General features: G+C 43.3%; 1 protein-coding gene across 1 annotated transcript in view; it reads left to right on the top strand.

Annotated features, from left to right (window-relative positions):
• RPS6KA1 (ribosomal protein S6 kinase A1) overlaps positions 1-16,494 on the top strand; it is a 186,611-nt gene that overhangs the window by 33,150 nt on the left and 136,967 nt on the right. The window contains 1 exon segment of the mRNA XM_030218336.1: positions 5,817-5,891. Coding sequence (XP_030074196.1) covers positions 5,817-5,891 — 75 coding nt within the window.

The following is a 16,494-nucleotide window of genomic DNA, read 5'->3' as shown; positions in this document are numbered from 1 at the left end:
ATTTGCCCATTTTCCCCTCTCAGGGTGGGATTTGGGTTGGTTTTTTTTTTTAGCTACAAGTTACTGGAGGAGTAGTCTCTTACAAAAAGTAACATAATCAGGAAACCTCAGCTGGAGATGAAATTTCTGGTACCCTGATTTTATCAATTCTGTCAGTCAACCAACAAGGAATGGGGTACAGAAGGATAAACTTGTATGGATAATCTTCCTGTAATATACAGTTATATGCGCTAACCAGCGAGTGGCATAACAGCTTGCTGAGAGAGCTACGATGAAAAGCATGTGGATGTTGCTGCCTGTTCCGATGCTGTATGTACATGTTCTACATGGAATGTTGCTAGTGGAATAGCAACATTCCATGTAGAATCTCCAATAGCAGCAACATTCCATGTAGAATCTCCAATAGTATCTATTTTATTTCTGTTACATTTGTACCCTGCGCTTTCCCACTCGTGGCAGGCTCAATGCGGCTTACATGGGGCAATGGAGGGTTAAGTGACTTGCCCAGAGTCACAAGGAGCTGCCTGTGCCTGAAGTGGGAATCGAACTCAGTTCCTCAGGACCGAAGTCCACCACTCTAACCACTAGGCCACTCCTCCACTCCTTTTTTTTTTTTTTTTTTTTTTCCCCTTCTTTATTGGGTTATTCGATTTAAAAGATTTAGTGTATATTAAGGTTTTTTTGTAGACTGAGACAAAATAACAAGTTCTCCAGCTCCGTCTTCAGTGTACCTGGCCAGGAGTTACTAGAATTCGCAAAGGAAGCTGTGCTTCAGTTTTGCTGTTTCCCAATACTGAGGAATCCCGCCCAATTAGGCCTGTTATCACAAGTCCGTGCAGGCCGAGCATCCTGCTGGTAATGTTAAGCATCTTGTTGGATAAAGACTTGGGAAACTTGTTTGGATCCTGTCGGTGCCATCCACATGTGCTGTGTTTCTGGGATCAGTCTTCGTAGCAGGCTTCGAAATGGGACATACACCTGCTGTGTGCAAAGGATGACAGGAGCAGCGGCAGAACTAAATTCCGATCGACATCTCTTCGTGTCTTCCTTGTAAGTTAACCAGTTAATGCCCCGTTTTTGTGAATATACTACATAGTCCGTAATCCTTGATGTTTGTTTAAGGGTTAACATGCTGTTTCCTGCTGCTTGTTAATCGGTTAATGCTTTCAAATTCTGCCTGTTAACAAGTTGTACTTCAATAAGTAAAAAAAAAAAAAGTATATATTTTCATCAAAACGTTCTGTTTCCTTTTTCATAATTGATTCTAGGAGATTTTGATCTTGTAGCAGAAATTCCCTTCTATATTTTGTCACATCCTATTTGTTTTGCTATAATGTCTTAGTTCACTATCCAGCTTATAATTGAAAAAGAAAAACGCCTATATTGCGACCCAAATCGGGAGATAGACGTTTATCTCCCCAAAACGAATAAATCGGTATAATCGAAAGCCGATTTTGGACATTTTCAACTGCACTCCGTCGTGGATGCGGACAAAGTTGATGGGGGCGTGTCAGAGGTGTGGCGAAGGCGGAACTGGGGCGTGGTTATCGGCCGAACAGAGATGGGCGCATTTCACCAATAATGGAAAAAAAGTATGCGTTTTTAGCTAGAATTTAGGACACTTTTCCTGGACCCTGTTTTTTCACGAATAAGGCCCCAAAAAGTGCCCTAAATGACCAGATGACCACCAGAAGGAATCAGGGATGACCTCCCCTGACTCCCCCAGTGGTCACTAACCCCCTCCCACCACAAAAAATGATGTTTCACAACTTTTTATTTTCACCCTCAAATGTCAAACCCACCTCCCTGGCAGCAGTATGCAGGTCCCTGGAGCAGTTGTTAGGGGATGCAGTGGACTTCAGGCAGGTGGACCCAGGCCCTTCCTCCCCCTACCTGTTACAATTGTGCTGCTTAATGCTTAGTCGTCCAACCCCCCCCCCCCCAAACCCACTGTACCCACATGTAGGTGCCCCCCTTCACCCCTTAGGGCTATAGTAATGGTGTAGACTTGTGGGCAGTGGGTTTTGAGGGGGATTTGGGGGGGCTCAACACACAAGGGAAGGGTGCTATGCACCTGGGAGCTCTTTTACCTTTTTTTTTGTTTTTGTAAAAGTGCCCCCTAGGGTGCCCGGTTGGTGTCCTGGCATGTGAGGGGGACCAGTGCACTACGACTCCTGGCCCCTCCCACGAACAAATGCCTTGGATTTATTCGTTTTTGAGCTGGGCGCTTTCATTTTCCATTATCACTGAAAAACAAAAACACCCAGCTCACAAATTGTCGAATAAAACATGGACGTCTATTTTTTTTTCGAAAATACGGTTCGGTCCGCCCCTTCATGGACCCGTTCTCGGAGATAAACGCCCATGGAGATAGACGTTTTCGTTCAATTATGCCCCTCCATATAGTACATAGTAGATATCAAATAAGGACAATCTAGCTCCCCAGTTTGCATGGTTGGCCCTGCCACATTACTGTAGCTGGGGTTATCTCTCAACTTACTACTACTACTACTACTACTATTTAGCATTTCTATAGCGCTACAAGGCATACGCAGCGCTGCACAAACATAGAAGAAAGACAGTCCCTGTTCAAAGAGCTTACAATCTAATAGACAAAAAATAAATAAAGTAAGCAAATCAAATCAATTAATGTGAACGGGAAGGAAGAAAGGAGGGTAGGTGGAGGTGAGTGGTTACAAGTGGTTACAAGTCAAAAGCAATGTTAAAGAGGTGGGCTTTCACTCTAGATTTAAAGGTGGCCAAGGATGGGGCAAGACGTAGGGGCTCAGGAAGTTTATTCCAGACGTAGGGTGCAGCGAGACAGAAGGCGCGAAGTCTGGAGTTGGCAGTAGTGGAGAAGGGAACATATAAGAAGGATTTATCCATGGAGCGGAGTGCACGGGAAGGGGTGTAGGGAAGGACGAGTGTCTTTACTGTTCTAGCTGTAGCCATAATCCTTCCTTGCTCTCATCACCTTCATTCCAATTCCCTACATCCCAATGTATTTGAGTTACCCTTAGTTGTAGCTGGGAGTGAGCAGAGAAGGCATTTTAAACTGAGTGGAGAATTTAAATTCAATATTTTTTCTAATCCGTCTTGCCTAAAATATTTCAAAGCCAAATACAACATAAAAAGTAAAATTGGGCTGTTTGATGTAAGGTTATTTTGATCCTGAAAAAACCCCCTGTTAAACCTAAAAAAAAAGTAAAATCGGAGTAAAGAAAACCTATCAAAATATAAAAACCCCAGCAAAATTAAGAGGTGTACAATTAAAAAACGTAAAACAGAAACATCAGTGAATAGTAACCATAAAAATCATTGTAAAACTATAAAAGATAACTGAAAAATGTAAACCAAGGGAATAAGCTGTGAAGATCTTTAAAAAAGTGCCAGAAGGTGAAACTGGACAATCCTAATAACCTGGCTTATACAGAATATATTAGCCAGAAGTTAAAACAGTCAAACAAAAAAACATGCAAAAATAAATAGCCAAAACAGTAATAAATAGAATAGAATAATTAAAACCTATGGGCTATGTTTACTAAGGTGAGTTAGTGTTTTTAGTGCACTAACCATGTAGGCACCTGTAGGGATATTGTAGGCACGTACATAGTTAACGCGCTTACATAGCACGCATTAAAAAATGTTAACGTGCCTATAACGCTGCTTAGTAAACAGGGCCCCATATTAAAAAAAATAAATAAATAGCTTGAATCCAGATGCAGACCAAAGCTGAACAGAATGAGAAAAAAAATATTGTGTTTATTTTCTTGTTTTAAAATCTGATCTATTCTATGTAATATACAGTTGGAAGCTCACATTTGTGTCAAGTTGTCTACATTGCAGCTAAGTATCAAACTTTAACTCTGTTTACGTATACATTCAGAAATGTAGATGTTTTATGGTTCCTAGCCTGAAGTTCATAATAGTGCATTTAAAAATTGATCTGTCGTCTATTTTAAGGCTTTAGAGTGTCACTTGGCTTGCCGTGTTTGCCTTAGTTGCAGTGTATACTTCTGCTAGACTTTTTATTTTTTTTAACTTTACATTTTTATTGAAAATAATTTTTGAAGTTACAACAAAACGTATCAAGAGGGAGACACATCACCACATGACTGCATATTGTCAAGACAATAACTATCTCCCAATTTCAAGGTAAACTTTCCACTACTCGCACCATTCCACACGTACAATTTTTATAACCCTCCCCATATCCCCCCCCACCCCCTTACCACCCTCCACCAAATTCGTATACCCCCCTCCCACCCATTAAAGAACTCTTAATAACTGGTCCAACGGCGTCCATTCTTCAACAGTGGGATCATAGCGTTTCTGCTAGACTTTCAACTAGAGGCAAGAGGAGATTTATTGTAATCTCAAAATACAGTTTTACTAATCTGACTTAATTTTGCATTTATTAACTGGAAAACAAGTTCTTTTCTATTAGCTTCACTTGAAAGGATTCTTTATTTCTGTAATGTGCAGGTGGTGGTGGGTTCTTCATGCAAGCCTTTGCTGCATAAATACATAAGTATTGCCATACTGGGCAAGACCAAAGGTCCATCGAGCCCAGCATCCTGTTTCCAACAGTGGCCAATCCAGGTCACAGATACCCGGCAAGATCCCAGAAATGTACAAAACATTTTATACTGCTTATCCCAGAAATAGTGGATTTTCCCCAAGTCCATTTAATAACGGTCTATGGACTTTTCCTTTAGGAAGCCGTCCAAACCTTTTTTTTAAACTCCGCTAAGCTAACCGCCTTTACCACCTTCTCTGGCAACAAATTCCAGAGTTTAATTACACGTTGAGTGAAGAAAGATTTTCTCTGATTCGTTTTAAATTTACTACATTGTAGCTTCATCGCATGCCCCCTAGTCCTAGTATTTTTGGAAAGCGTGAACAGACGCTTCACATCTACCCGTTCAACTCCACTCATTATTTTATAGACCTCTATCATATCTCCCCTCAGCCACCTTTTCGCCAAGCTATTCCTTCTTTCTTCTCTTTCCTATCCTTGATTCTGCTTCCCTGTCCAGTTGTCTGAGTTTCCTATTTAATTGAAGCTTTGTAAACCACTTTGACATTTCTGTAATGAAAAGATGGTATAGCAAATTCCGAATAAACCTGCAGGTAAAAATGGGAGAGCAGGCTGCCTAGTACCAACATTTTAATATCTGTTTGTGTAGGTTTGTACTATAGAGTTATTTCTTCGTTTAGATATACTCAAAATGTAATTACAGGTGGCTACTTTTTCCATCACGTTAGTATTCAGCTCCATTTCAGAACAGTGATATATCTTAAAGAATTTAATTGCTCCTCAGAGGCAGCAGGGACATTGCTGCATTTGGGTAAAGAAATTAGGCAATTCAGGTACCTTTCAAAGGCTTGATGGAGATTTATACATGGAATGTAAGGCAAAAGTGGATTTTCAATGCATGTAATTCTTGCTGCTTTTTAAAAAAGACATTTTAAGGAACAAAGTGTGTGGGGGGGAGGCATTTTTAAACATGTACGTTTGAATTGGGGGAGGGATGTGTGCATAATAGTCCTTCTGCTATTTCAGATGGCTTAAGGTGTGCATGCACTCTGCCCACATAACAACTCAATAGTTTAAAAAAATCTTATGAATACTTTTGTGTGAATATCATGTTTTGTGCAGTGTTCAGAAGTTTGTTAATCAGGCACCCTTTCACAGGGTTTTTTTTTTTTTTGGAAACAGGGGGATTAACATTCTGATATCTGCTATAAGTAATCTTACAAATGTACTCATGTCTAAGCTCGCAGTCTTTCAGTAGTAATGAATTGTGTTGCAGATAATGTATTATAACACAAGAGGAATCCAAGTCAGACAGGAACGGAAGGCTGACTATGCAGGCGATAGGATTCAGGTATGTCGCTGGAGTGTAGGCCCAGCTCTGAGTTTAGTCTTACTTGGTTACTGCCTTTCGTAGTGGGTACAGCTTCCAGGGTGTGGAAGAATCTGGCTTTTGTTTGGGGTTTTTTTTTTGTTACATTTGTACCCCGCGCTTTCCCACTCATGGCAGGCTCAATGCGGCTTACATGGGGCAATGGAGGGTTAAGTGACTTGCCCAGAGTCACAAGGAGCTGCCTGTGCCTGAAGTGGGAATCGAACTCAGTTCCCCAGGACCAAAGTCCACCACCCTAACCACTAGGCCACTCCTCCACTGTTGCTACTATTTGAGATTCTGCATGGAATTTTGCTATTCCATGTAGAAGTCGGCCCTTGCAGATCAGCAATGTGGCCGCGCAGGCTTCTGCTTCTGTGAGTCTGACGTCCTGCACGTCAGACTCACAGAAACAGAACCTGCGCAGCCTTCTACATGGAATGTTGCTAGTTGAATAGCAACATTCCATGTAGAATCTCCAATAGTAGCAACATTCCATGTAGAATCTTCAATAGTAGCAACATTCCATGTAGAATCTCCAATAGTATCTATTTTATTTTTGTTACATTTGTACCCCACGCTTTCCCACCCATGGCAGGCTCAATGCGGCTTACATGGGGCAATGGAGGGTTAAGTGACTTGCCCAGAGTCACAAGGAGCTGCCTGTGCCTGAAGTGGGAATCAAACTCAGTTCCTCAGTTCCCCAGGACCAAAGTCCACCACCCTAACCACTAGGCCACGCCTCCATGTCCGTTACGTAACTTGGTTTGCTACCTTTGGCTGAGAGTACAACTTCCAACATCTCTACTCCTTGTTTGGTCTCTGGTTGTGGCTGCATGCAGTTTTCAGTGTATAAAAGTTCTGTTGTGCCACTTTATTTAGCCAATGGAACAGCTGTCGTAGCACATAAGCAAATAGAAGGAAAAGTTTAGAACATGCATTTTATAGGAGAAAATGTGTTTAGCCCATTATCGATCTTGGCACATTCTTTAATTAAAGGATGCTAAAATTAACTTTTCCCCACAGGATTTGATGTAACTCGCCTGAGTTTCAAATTCCCCTCCCCCCCCCACCTTACATCAAGCACTGTGTAAGCACAGGTGTAAATTATATTCCTTGTAATATGTTTGTGGAGGATTCGTTGTTTCTTGGTGCAAATATGCATATGATGGTAATTTTGTAACATAGGTACTAAATGTTATGTGCTATTCACACACACGCACATTTTATGCACACACTAAGAACATAAGAATAGCCATAGTAGGTCAGACCAATGGTCCATCTAGCCTAGTATCCTGTTTCCAACAGTGGCCAATCCAGGTCACAAGTACCTGGTAGAACCTCAAGGAGTAGCAACATTCCATGTAGAACCCCAAAGAGTAGCAACATTCCAGAATCTGAAACACTATCAACATTCCATACTACAAATCCCAGGGCAAGCAGTGGCTTTCCCATGTCTGAATGAATAGCAGACTATAGATTTTTCCTCCAGGAACTTGTCCAAACCTTTTTTATAAATTTGGATACACCGTGTAAGTGCCAGAATTCTACCTAAGCGCTATTTGTAAATGCATGCTTCATTTACATGGCATGTATTTGAAAGGGGAGCATACACATGGACAGAGCTTGGGAGGGATACAAAGTTAGGGATGTAACTTATAGAATAAGTTGCACATACATCTTTTGGCATTTAAGTGCTGACACTTCACACCAACTTTATGGCTGACACCGAACTTTTACACTCATATTTATGCTAATATCTTATAAAGGAAAGTGGGCACTTACATTTCTTTTTATAGAAGAGGCTCCCTCCATGCCCAAATTATAGGCACACAGGTATAGAAATGGCTTTTCAGTATTTGTTATGATGATGATCACAAGATATTTCACCGGGAGTCTAGTCTCAAATCCTCAGTCTGCTTGTCTGACATTGCTGCCTGGATGTCTCACCGCTGTCTGAAACTTAACATTGCCAAAACAGTTTATCTTCCCCATAAACCCACTTCCTCATTCCTCTGTTCTCTATTTCTGTGGGTAACACTGTCATCCTCTCATCAGCCTGTTGGAAACAGGATTCTGGGCTTGATGGACCTTTGGTCTGTCCCAGTATGGCAACACTTATGTTCTTAACCTTGGGTGTATGTTTGACACCCCCCCCCCCTTTCTCCACACATATCCAACATGCCATTGAAACTTGTTTCTTTGTAGTATCACTGGATTCTTCCTTGTTCTTTCTCAACATACTTTGAATACCCTTATTCATATGCTCATTGCCTTCCACTTAACTATTGCAACCTCATAGGTCTCCCACTAAACCATCCCTGGACTTCAGTCAACTCAACTCAAGCTTCAGTTGCTAATACTATCTTTGTGAGTGTTGCTACACTTGCATAACTATTGTCTCAAGTCACTTCATTAGCTACCTGGCCATTCCTGCATACTGTTCAATCTTCTTTACTACTACTACTTAGCATTTCTATAGCGCTGCCAGGGTTATGCAGCGCTGTACAAGTTTAAACATGGGGAAGGACAGTCCCTGCTCAAGAGAGCTTACAATCTAAAGGAAACAAGCTATGTAGTCAGTATAGGTATCATGAATGGGGAAGGTGGTTAGGCGCCAAAAGCAAGGGAGAAGAGATGGGCTTTGAGTAAGGACTTGAAAATGGGCAGGGAGGGCGCATGGCGTATGGGCTCGGGAAGTCTGTTCCAGGCATAAGGTGATGCGAGGCAGAAGGGGCGGAGTCTACTACTACTACTATTTAGCATTTCTATAGCGCTACAAGGCATACGCAGCGCTGCACAAACATAGAAGAAAGACAGTCCCTGCTCAAAGAGCTTACAATCTAATAGACAAAAAAAATAAATAAAGTAATCAAATCAATTAATGTGAACGGGAAGGAAGAGAGGAGGGTAGGTGGAGGCGAGTGGTTACAAGTGGTTACGAGTCAAAAGCAATGTTAAAGAGGTGGGCTTTCAGTCTAGATTTAAAGGTGGCCAAGGATGGGGCAAGACGTAGGGGCTCAGGAAGTTTATTCCAGGCGTAGGGTGCAGCGAGACAGAAGGCGCGAAGTCTGGAGTTGGCAGTAGTGGAGAAGGGAACAGATAAGAAGGATTTATCCATGGAGCGGAATGCACGGGAAGGGGTGTAGGGAAGGACGAGTGTGGAGCGATACTGGGGAGCAGCAGAGTGAATACATTTATAGGTTAGTAGAAGAAGTTTGAACAGGATGCGAAAACGGATAGGGAGCCAGTGAAGGGTCTTGAGGAGAGGGGTAGTATGAGTAAAGCGACCCTGGCGGAAGATGAGACGGGCAGCAGAGTTTTGAACCGACTGGAGAGGGGAGAGGTGACTAAGTGGGAGGCCAGCAAGAAGCAGATTGCAGTAGTCTAAACGAGAGGTGACAAGGGTGTGGATGAGGGTTTTGGTAGAGTGCTCGGAAAGAAAGGGGCGGATTTAACGGATGTTGTAAAGAAAGAAATGACAGGTCTTGGCGGTCTGCTGGATATGAGCAGAGAAGGAGAGAGAAGTCAAAGATGACCCCAAGGTTTCGAGCTGAGGAGACAGGGAGAATGAGAGAGCCATCAACAGAAATAGAAAACGGGGGGAGCGGGGAGGTGGGTTTGGGGGGGAAAATGAGAAGCTCGGTTTTGGTCATATTTAATTTCAGGTGGCGTTGAGACATCCAGGCAGCAATGTCAGACAAGCACGCTGAAACTTTGGTTTGGATGCAAGGTGAGATATCAGGGGTTAGCGGTGGTGGAGAAGGGTACAGATAGGAGTGCTTTGTCCTGAGAGCGGAGGTTACGGGTGGGAACATACGGGGAGAGGAGGGTAGAGAGGTAATGGGGGGCTGCAGATTGAGTGCACTTGAAGGTCAATAGGAGAAGCTTGAACTGTATACGGTAGCGGATCGGGAGCCAGTGAAGCGACTTGAGGAGAGGGGTGATATGAGAGTATCGGTTCACACGGTAGATAAGACGTGCGGCTGAATTTTGGACAGATTGAAGGGGGGATAGGTGGCTGAGCGGGAGGCCAGTGAGGAGAAGGTTGCAATAGTCAAGACGAGAGGTAACGAGCGAGTGGACGAGGGTTCGGGTGGTCTGTTCAGAGAGGAATGGGCGAATTTTGCTAATATTATAGAGGAAGAAGCGACAGATCTTAGCTCCGAGATTGCGGGCTGAAGGGACGGGGAGGATGAGGGCGTTGTCAACAGAGACGGAAAGTGGGGGAAGAGGAGAAGAGGGTTTGGGTGGAAAGACAAGGAGCTCAGTCTTTGCCATGTTCAGTTTCAGATGCCGGTTGGACAACCAGGCAGCGATGTCTGAAAGGCCTATAAGCACTTTAATAAGCAGGATGTAATCGGGCATTTGAGTAGATGATATTGCATGACACTGGGACAGAATAGATCTCCCAGAACTCTGAAATAGTGCAACGGTTTGACTGCGTGCAGCCTTTAATTTAGTTTATTGGAACCCTTTTCCACCTTTCATAGTCGGTTAAGACAAAAACAAAGTGGTTTACAATATAATTCTTAAGTAATACAAAATAGGTTACAAACCCCATAGTAAAAAGTAAAAATGTAATAAAAACAAATAATAAGAAAACAGTCTAAAGAAAAAATATAAACGTGAAAATAGATGGAATCGACAGCCTCGGCCTTCCCCAGAGGCCCAATGGAATAAATGTCTTCAGTGGCCACTTTCAAATGCTGATGGTTCATTTCTTCCCTCAAGTGGTAAAGTGAGTTCCATTGTAACAGAGCAAAAACGGAAAAGAAATGGAGAGGTCGAGGTGAAGTCTGTTTGGCAGAGAGGAGGGGGAAAAAAACTCTCCCCCTCCATTTTTTTTTGTTCTTTTTGCATCGACTTTTTATTTTTTGAACTAACTTAGGGCCCTGTTTACCAAGCTTCATTATTGGTGCGTTAACCATATACGTGCGTTAACTGTGTACACGCTTACAATATCCCTATAGGCGCCTACACGGTTAGTGTGCGTGCTAATTGTAGATGTGTGAAAAATGCTAACGTGCCTTAGTAAACAGGGCCCGTAATACGTATTTTGACTAGCTTTCAAAGGCAAAAATACCATCTTCATGTTGGAAATGAGCAAAAGATGACAGATATCAGAATATATACGTGAAACAAAAAAGCATTTCAATGACAGAGTCACAGGGAAAGGGTAAGGATCTTAACAAGATCTGGGTTTCCTATCACATTATAAATGATAAAATTGTACTGCTTTGTCACCCTCTGATCACCCATCCATCTCATTGTTTTTCACCCTACCCCCCCCCCCCCCAAATGAGGGGGGCAAAATTCCCAGGGCTCGGCCTCCAAGGGGGGGCCCAGCACCGGGCCCCTCAGTTTGTCTCTTTCTCCTATCGGGAACTGGTCCTGGCACACTGGAGCAGGCGAGAGACTGACTGCAGTGCCGGGCCCCCCCCCCTTGGAGGTTGGGTGGAGCAAACACACTGGCATAGGGGGGCGGGGCCCCTCCACGTCAGTACGTTAGTGTGTCTGGTCCTCCTCGGTCTCCAAGGAGGGTCCGGTGCTGGGATCTGGTGGCAGCCTTGAGAGTAAGTGAGGGGCGGCAGCGTTCTGGTTTGGGTCCGGTGACTGCGTCCCGAGTTGGGGGGGGGGGGGGGCCTGGTTCTGTCTCTCAGCAGCCATGCTCCCTTTTCTCTACTTTTCCTTGTGAGGTCTGTTTTCCTTGAGTGCTTTTTTTTTGTTTATTGTGCTGCAATATTCTCATTTCTGACCCAACGAAGAGCATATAGCCTTTGAAAGCTGGTCAAAATCTGTAGTAAGTGAAATAAAAAGGTATCCTCTTTTCTTTTTTATCGGTTTGTTATATTTCTATTGATCACCTTTTAAAAGTGGACTGACATAGCTACCACACTAAGGTTTCTGCTTTTTATTTTATTTTGTTGGCTTCTTAAACATACTTGTTTTTATTTCATATTATTTTCCTTATTTATCTGCCTTGAACTGTGAGTCATCCTAGTGCAAGTAGAAAAGAAATACCAAATTGAAATTCTAAAACAAATAATATTTTGCAGAATAAAGGTCTAGCAAGATCCAGCAGAGGGTTGAACTGCTGTTGAAACAGACCATTCGGTGCTGGTCTGAGATAATGGATTTCTCTGTCTATGTAAATATTTCTTTCCTTACTCTATTTTAATTAAATATGAAGTAGAAGGAATGTGTTATGATTTTTGTCTGTCGGATTTAAAAGCCACAAGTTCAGGCCAGAATAAAATGGTCTGTTTGAACAGCAGTCTGATCCTTTGCTAGAAATCAAGTATACATCATTGTAGCAGACCTTTTTTTTGCATCTAGACAAATTGTGCTCAGGAGGCCCAGAGGAGGAGGAATGGAAGCATGACGGAAAGGTGGTTCTACCTGTAGTTGCAGTACGAGAAACGTGGAGATAGCCAGAACCAGATGTTGTGATATCCGTTGTGAAAAGATTACTAATAACAGATGTTGTGTTTCTGTTCGGATGCTTCCCACTTTGCTTTTTTAATTGACCAGTGCAAACCAGCTTTTGAATCCTCTCCTCCTTTCCTTGATCATTTGCTTTTCCTTCTTTTCAGGGTCACTTCTTTTGAGATTTTGTTTTTCTTTTCGAAGCTTTATTAGCTATAGAAGTTAGTAGTAGTTTTTCCTTTTTTTTTTTTGTTTAATCTGCATAGTGTCGGACTTGCATTACAGGTGGTCATGAAAATGCCAGGGCTATGTGAGGCTGTGAAATAGAATTATATTATAAGAGGTCAATTATTTGGGGGTCCTTTTTACGAAGGTTCGCTAATAGCTACTACTACTACTACTATTATTTAACATTTCTAAAGCGCTACCAGGGTTACTGAGTGCTGTACAGTCTAACAAAGAAGGACAGTCCCTGCTCAAAGGAGCTTACAATCTAAAGGACAAAAATAGCACGCTCTAAATATCCATAGGAATATAATAGGCTTATTTAGTGTGTGCTAAATCACCTTAGTAAAAAGATCCCTCTGTCAGGCTAGTGACATAGTTAGTGGATTTGATGTTAAATCGTCTTGTCGAATTACATTTTGAAAGTGCATCTGGATATAAACTTCCATCAGAGTTGAGTGTGCTGGTTGAGAGAAAGGAAGATTTAACTGCTATTTAAAGTGGAATATATGGTTTGAAAGAATAAACGGGTAGCTGCATTGTGTGAGGACAGATGTTTATAGTAATGGAGGAGTTTACCCATATCTGCACCTTTTAAAACTCTAGCAGAAGTTCGAAAATGTTTTGCAAAGTATGTATAGGAAGGTATGTTTGGGAAGGGGGATGGTAAGAGAAGTAAAAACATTTCAGAAGATGTATTGCAATGCAAAATACATATCTGGAGGCTTGTTACCAAGAGACCTCGTTCCCTTTATAATCTTACTAGCCCTTGAGCCCGTGAAAACGGGCTACTTTTGGAATGGGGGGGGTTCCGAACCCCCCCCCCCCGGAGTCGCCGCCGCCCTTCCACCCGGCTCGAGCAGCACTGTAAACTTACATCAGCACGCAGCGCAGCAGGCACATCAGCAAAGCTGCCGTCGGGGCGGGATTCCTTCTCTGCCTTTGTCCCACCCTCGTGTGACGTAACGTCGGCAAGGGCGGGACAAAGGCAGAGAAGGAAGCCCGACGGCAGCATTGCTGATGTGCCTGCTGCTGCTGCGTGGTGATGTAAGTTCACAGTGCTCGGGCCAGATGGAGGGGCGGCGCGACTCCGGGGGGGAGGGGGAGCGGTTCCAACGTCTGCAGCATGCCAGTAGAGACTTCCCTCTCTGTCCCGCCCCCATCATCACGTATTGAAGCGGGGGCGGGGCAGAGAGGGAAGTCTGTACTGCGCTTTTGCGAGTGAGTACGGTCACTCGCCATTTATATGTTTGATGGTTGGAGTCCAGCCAATCATGCATCTTATTCTCGGGGCGGGGGGGGGGGGGGGCAATATCTCCAAATGGGTTAATTAAGTGCATGCTGTGACAGTAAATACCCTGGATTAGGAGTGAGGTGTTAATGTGGAATTTGATCTTGGTCTCTCAAATTTAACTCCTAACACTTTCCATAATTCTTGCATCGTGTCAAACAGAGCTTCAGACTGGAGTGCGTAGGATGTTGTATGTATAGGTAACTTATCAAGATCTGCTTGGAAATTGCTATTAATCATACCTGTAGTGGCCAGCATCATGGGCAATATTTCTGTTACCTTTCTGCCACCTTTTCTTGGTCTGTCACTCCAAATGATATACACAATAATCTTGATGCTGTAGTTGTTATTTTGTCTCTTACTATTATGCTGGTTTCTTGCATTGAGCTTCTTAAACTGTTGGGAATGGGAATATCCCAGGTGATGACAACCTCTTCATTCTCCTGTTCTCTTAGAATTATGATCCCAGTGCTTTTCCAATATAGTGATGTTGAACTGTTTTTTTATTTTTTTACATATTGTTAGTGGATGAGATGTGCCACTTTATCGCTCTCTGTTTGGTCTTCGTCTCCTGTGTCACGCTTAGTTGTGAGAAGAGTAATAAGTTCCAATTTTGATATACCATCTATATTGGAAAAAAACTCTGGACACTTCACATAATTCTTAAAAAAAAAAAATTCTAAAACAAAACCGAAACGGGGGGAGGAAGGGGTCAAAAGATGACAACAGAACCGATTGTTCCAATATTGATATCTTTATACATGATGCTTTTATATACTACTAGTAAAACATGCCCGTTTCTTGCGTTAATGAAACGGGCGCTAGCACGGCTTCTTTCCGAACCTCCCCCTCTCCCTACTCACCCCTTTCGGCGTTCTGATGGCACTGGCCGCCATTGTTGTGGTCCTCGGCACGCCAACTTCAATGTGCTGCGTCGTTGGTTGTGAAGCCACTGACGCCGTTGCTCCGCCCTCGACATCATAACGTTTGACACGAGGGCAGGGCCCCAACACAGTGTTTTCGGTGGCTTCACCACCACGAAGGCTTCGACTGGAAGGAAGTGCCCGGAGGACCTGACAGTGATGTCAGTGTCCTCAGAACGTTGAGGGTGAGTTTTATTATATAGGATATGCCATTCTGTCGTGGTGACCCTACAACGGAGCAATGTAAGCCACATTGAGCCTGCAAATGTGCGGGAAAATGTGGGATAAAAATGCAATAAATAAATAATAAACGAGGAATAGCTTTTCCTTACAGAATCCTTACGTTTTTGTTTTTTATCAGAACCCTCCCCCCCCCCCCCCCCCCTTAGTTTGCTGTCAACAGTCTCATCTGTAATCCGCTGTCTGGACTAAAGCTATCGAATGAGTACACATTTGTGACCAAACCAAAGTGTTGCCATTTTCTTAAATGTTTTTTGCTTATTTATCCAGAAGCATGCTTTTTATAAAGCTGGCGTTTCTTCCTAGTATAAAACATAAGCCCAAAAGCACATAAGTACATAAGTACATAAGTAGTGCCATACTGGGAAAGACCAAAGGTCCATCTAGCCCAGCATCCTGTCACCGACAGTGGCCAATCCAGGTCAAGGGCACCTGGCACGCTCCCCAAACGTAAAAACATTCCAGACAAGTTATACCTAAAAATGAGGAATTTTTCCAGTCCATTTAATAGCGGTCTATGGACTTGTCCTTTAGGAATCTATCTAACCCCTTTTTAAACTCCGTCAAGCTAACCGCCCGTACCACGTTCTCCGGCAATGAATTCCAGAGTCTAATTACACGTTGGGTGAAGAAAAATTTTCTCCGATTCGTTTTAAATTTACCACACTGTAGCTTCAACTCATGCCCTCTAGTCCTAGTATTTTTGGATAGCGTGAACAGTCGCTTCACATCCACCCGATCCATTCCACTCATTATTTTATACACTTCTATCATATCTCCCCTCAGCCGTCTCTTCTCCAAGCTGAAAAGCCCTAGCCTTCTCAGCCTCTCTTCATAGGAAAGTCGTCCCATCCCCACTATCATTTTCGTCGCCCTTCGCTGTACCTTTTCCAATTCTACTATATCTTTTTGAGATACGGAGACCAGTACTGAACACAATACTCCAGGTGCGGTCGCACCATGGAGCGATACAACGGCATTATAACATCCGCACACCTGGACTCCATACCCTTCTTAATAACACCCAACATTCTATTCGCTTTCCTAGCCGCAGCAGCACACTGAGCAGAAGGTTTCAGCGTATCATCGACGACGACACCCAGATCCCTTTCTTGATCCGTAACTCCTAACGCGGAACCTTGCAAGACGTAGCTATAATTCGGGTTCCTCTTACCCACATGCATCACTTTGCACTTGTCAACATTGAACTTCATCTGCCACTTGCACGCCCATTCTCCCAGTCTCGCAAGGTCCTCCTGTAATCGTTCACATTCCTCCTGCGACTTGACGACCCTGAATAATTTTGTGTCATCGGCGAATTTAATTACCTCACTAATCCAGGAGTTCTCAAACCTTTTTGGCTCACGGCACCCTTAGTATCTGAGCAATTGTTTGCGGCACCCACCCACCCCCGGCCACATAGGTCTCCCTTTCCCTGCAGCCCCCTCTTCCCAGAAAGTCCAGCACACCATTCCCT

The sequence above is a fragment of the Microcaecilia unicolor genome, chromosome 11, assembly GCF_901765095.1.
Source record: "Microcaecilia unicolor chromosome 11, aMicUni1.1, whole genome shotgun sequence".
Classification (NCBI taxonomy): Eukaryota; Metazoa; Chordata; class Amphibia; order Gymnophiona; family Siphonopidae; genus Microcaecilia; species Microcaecilia unicolor.
Note: the sequence above shows the minus strand (reverse complement) of the source record. Positions and strands in the feature narration are given on the sequence as shown.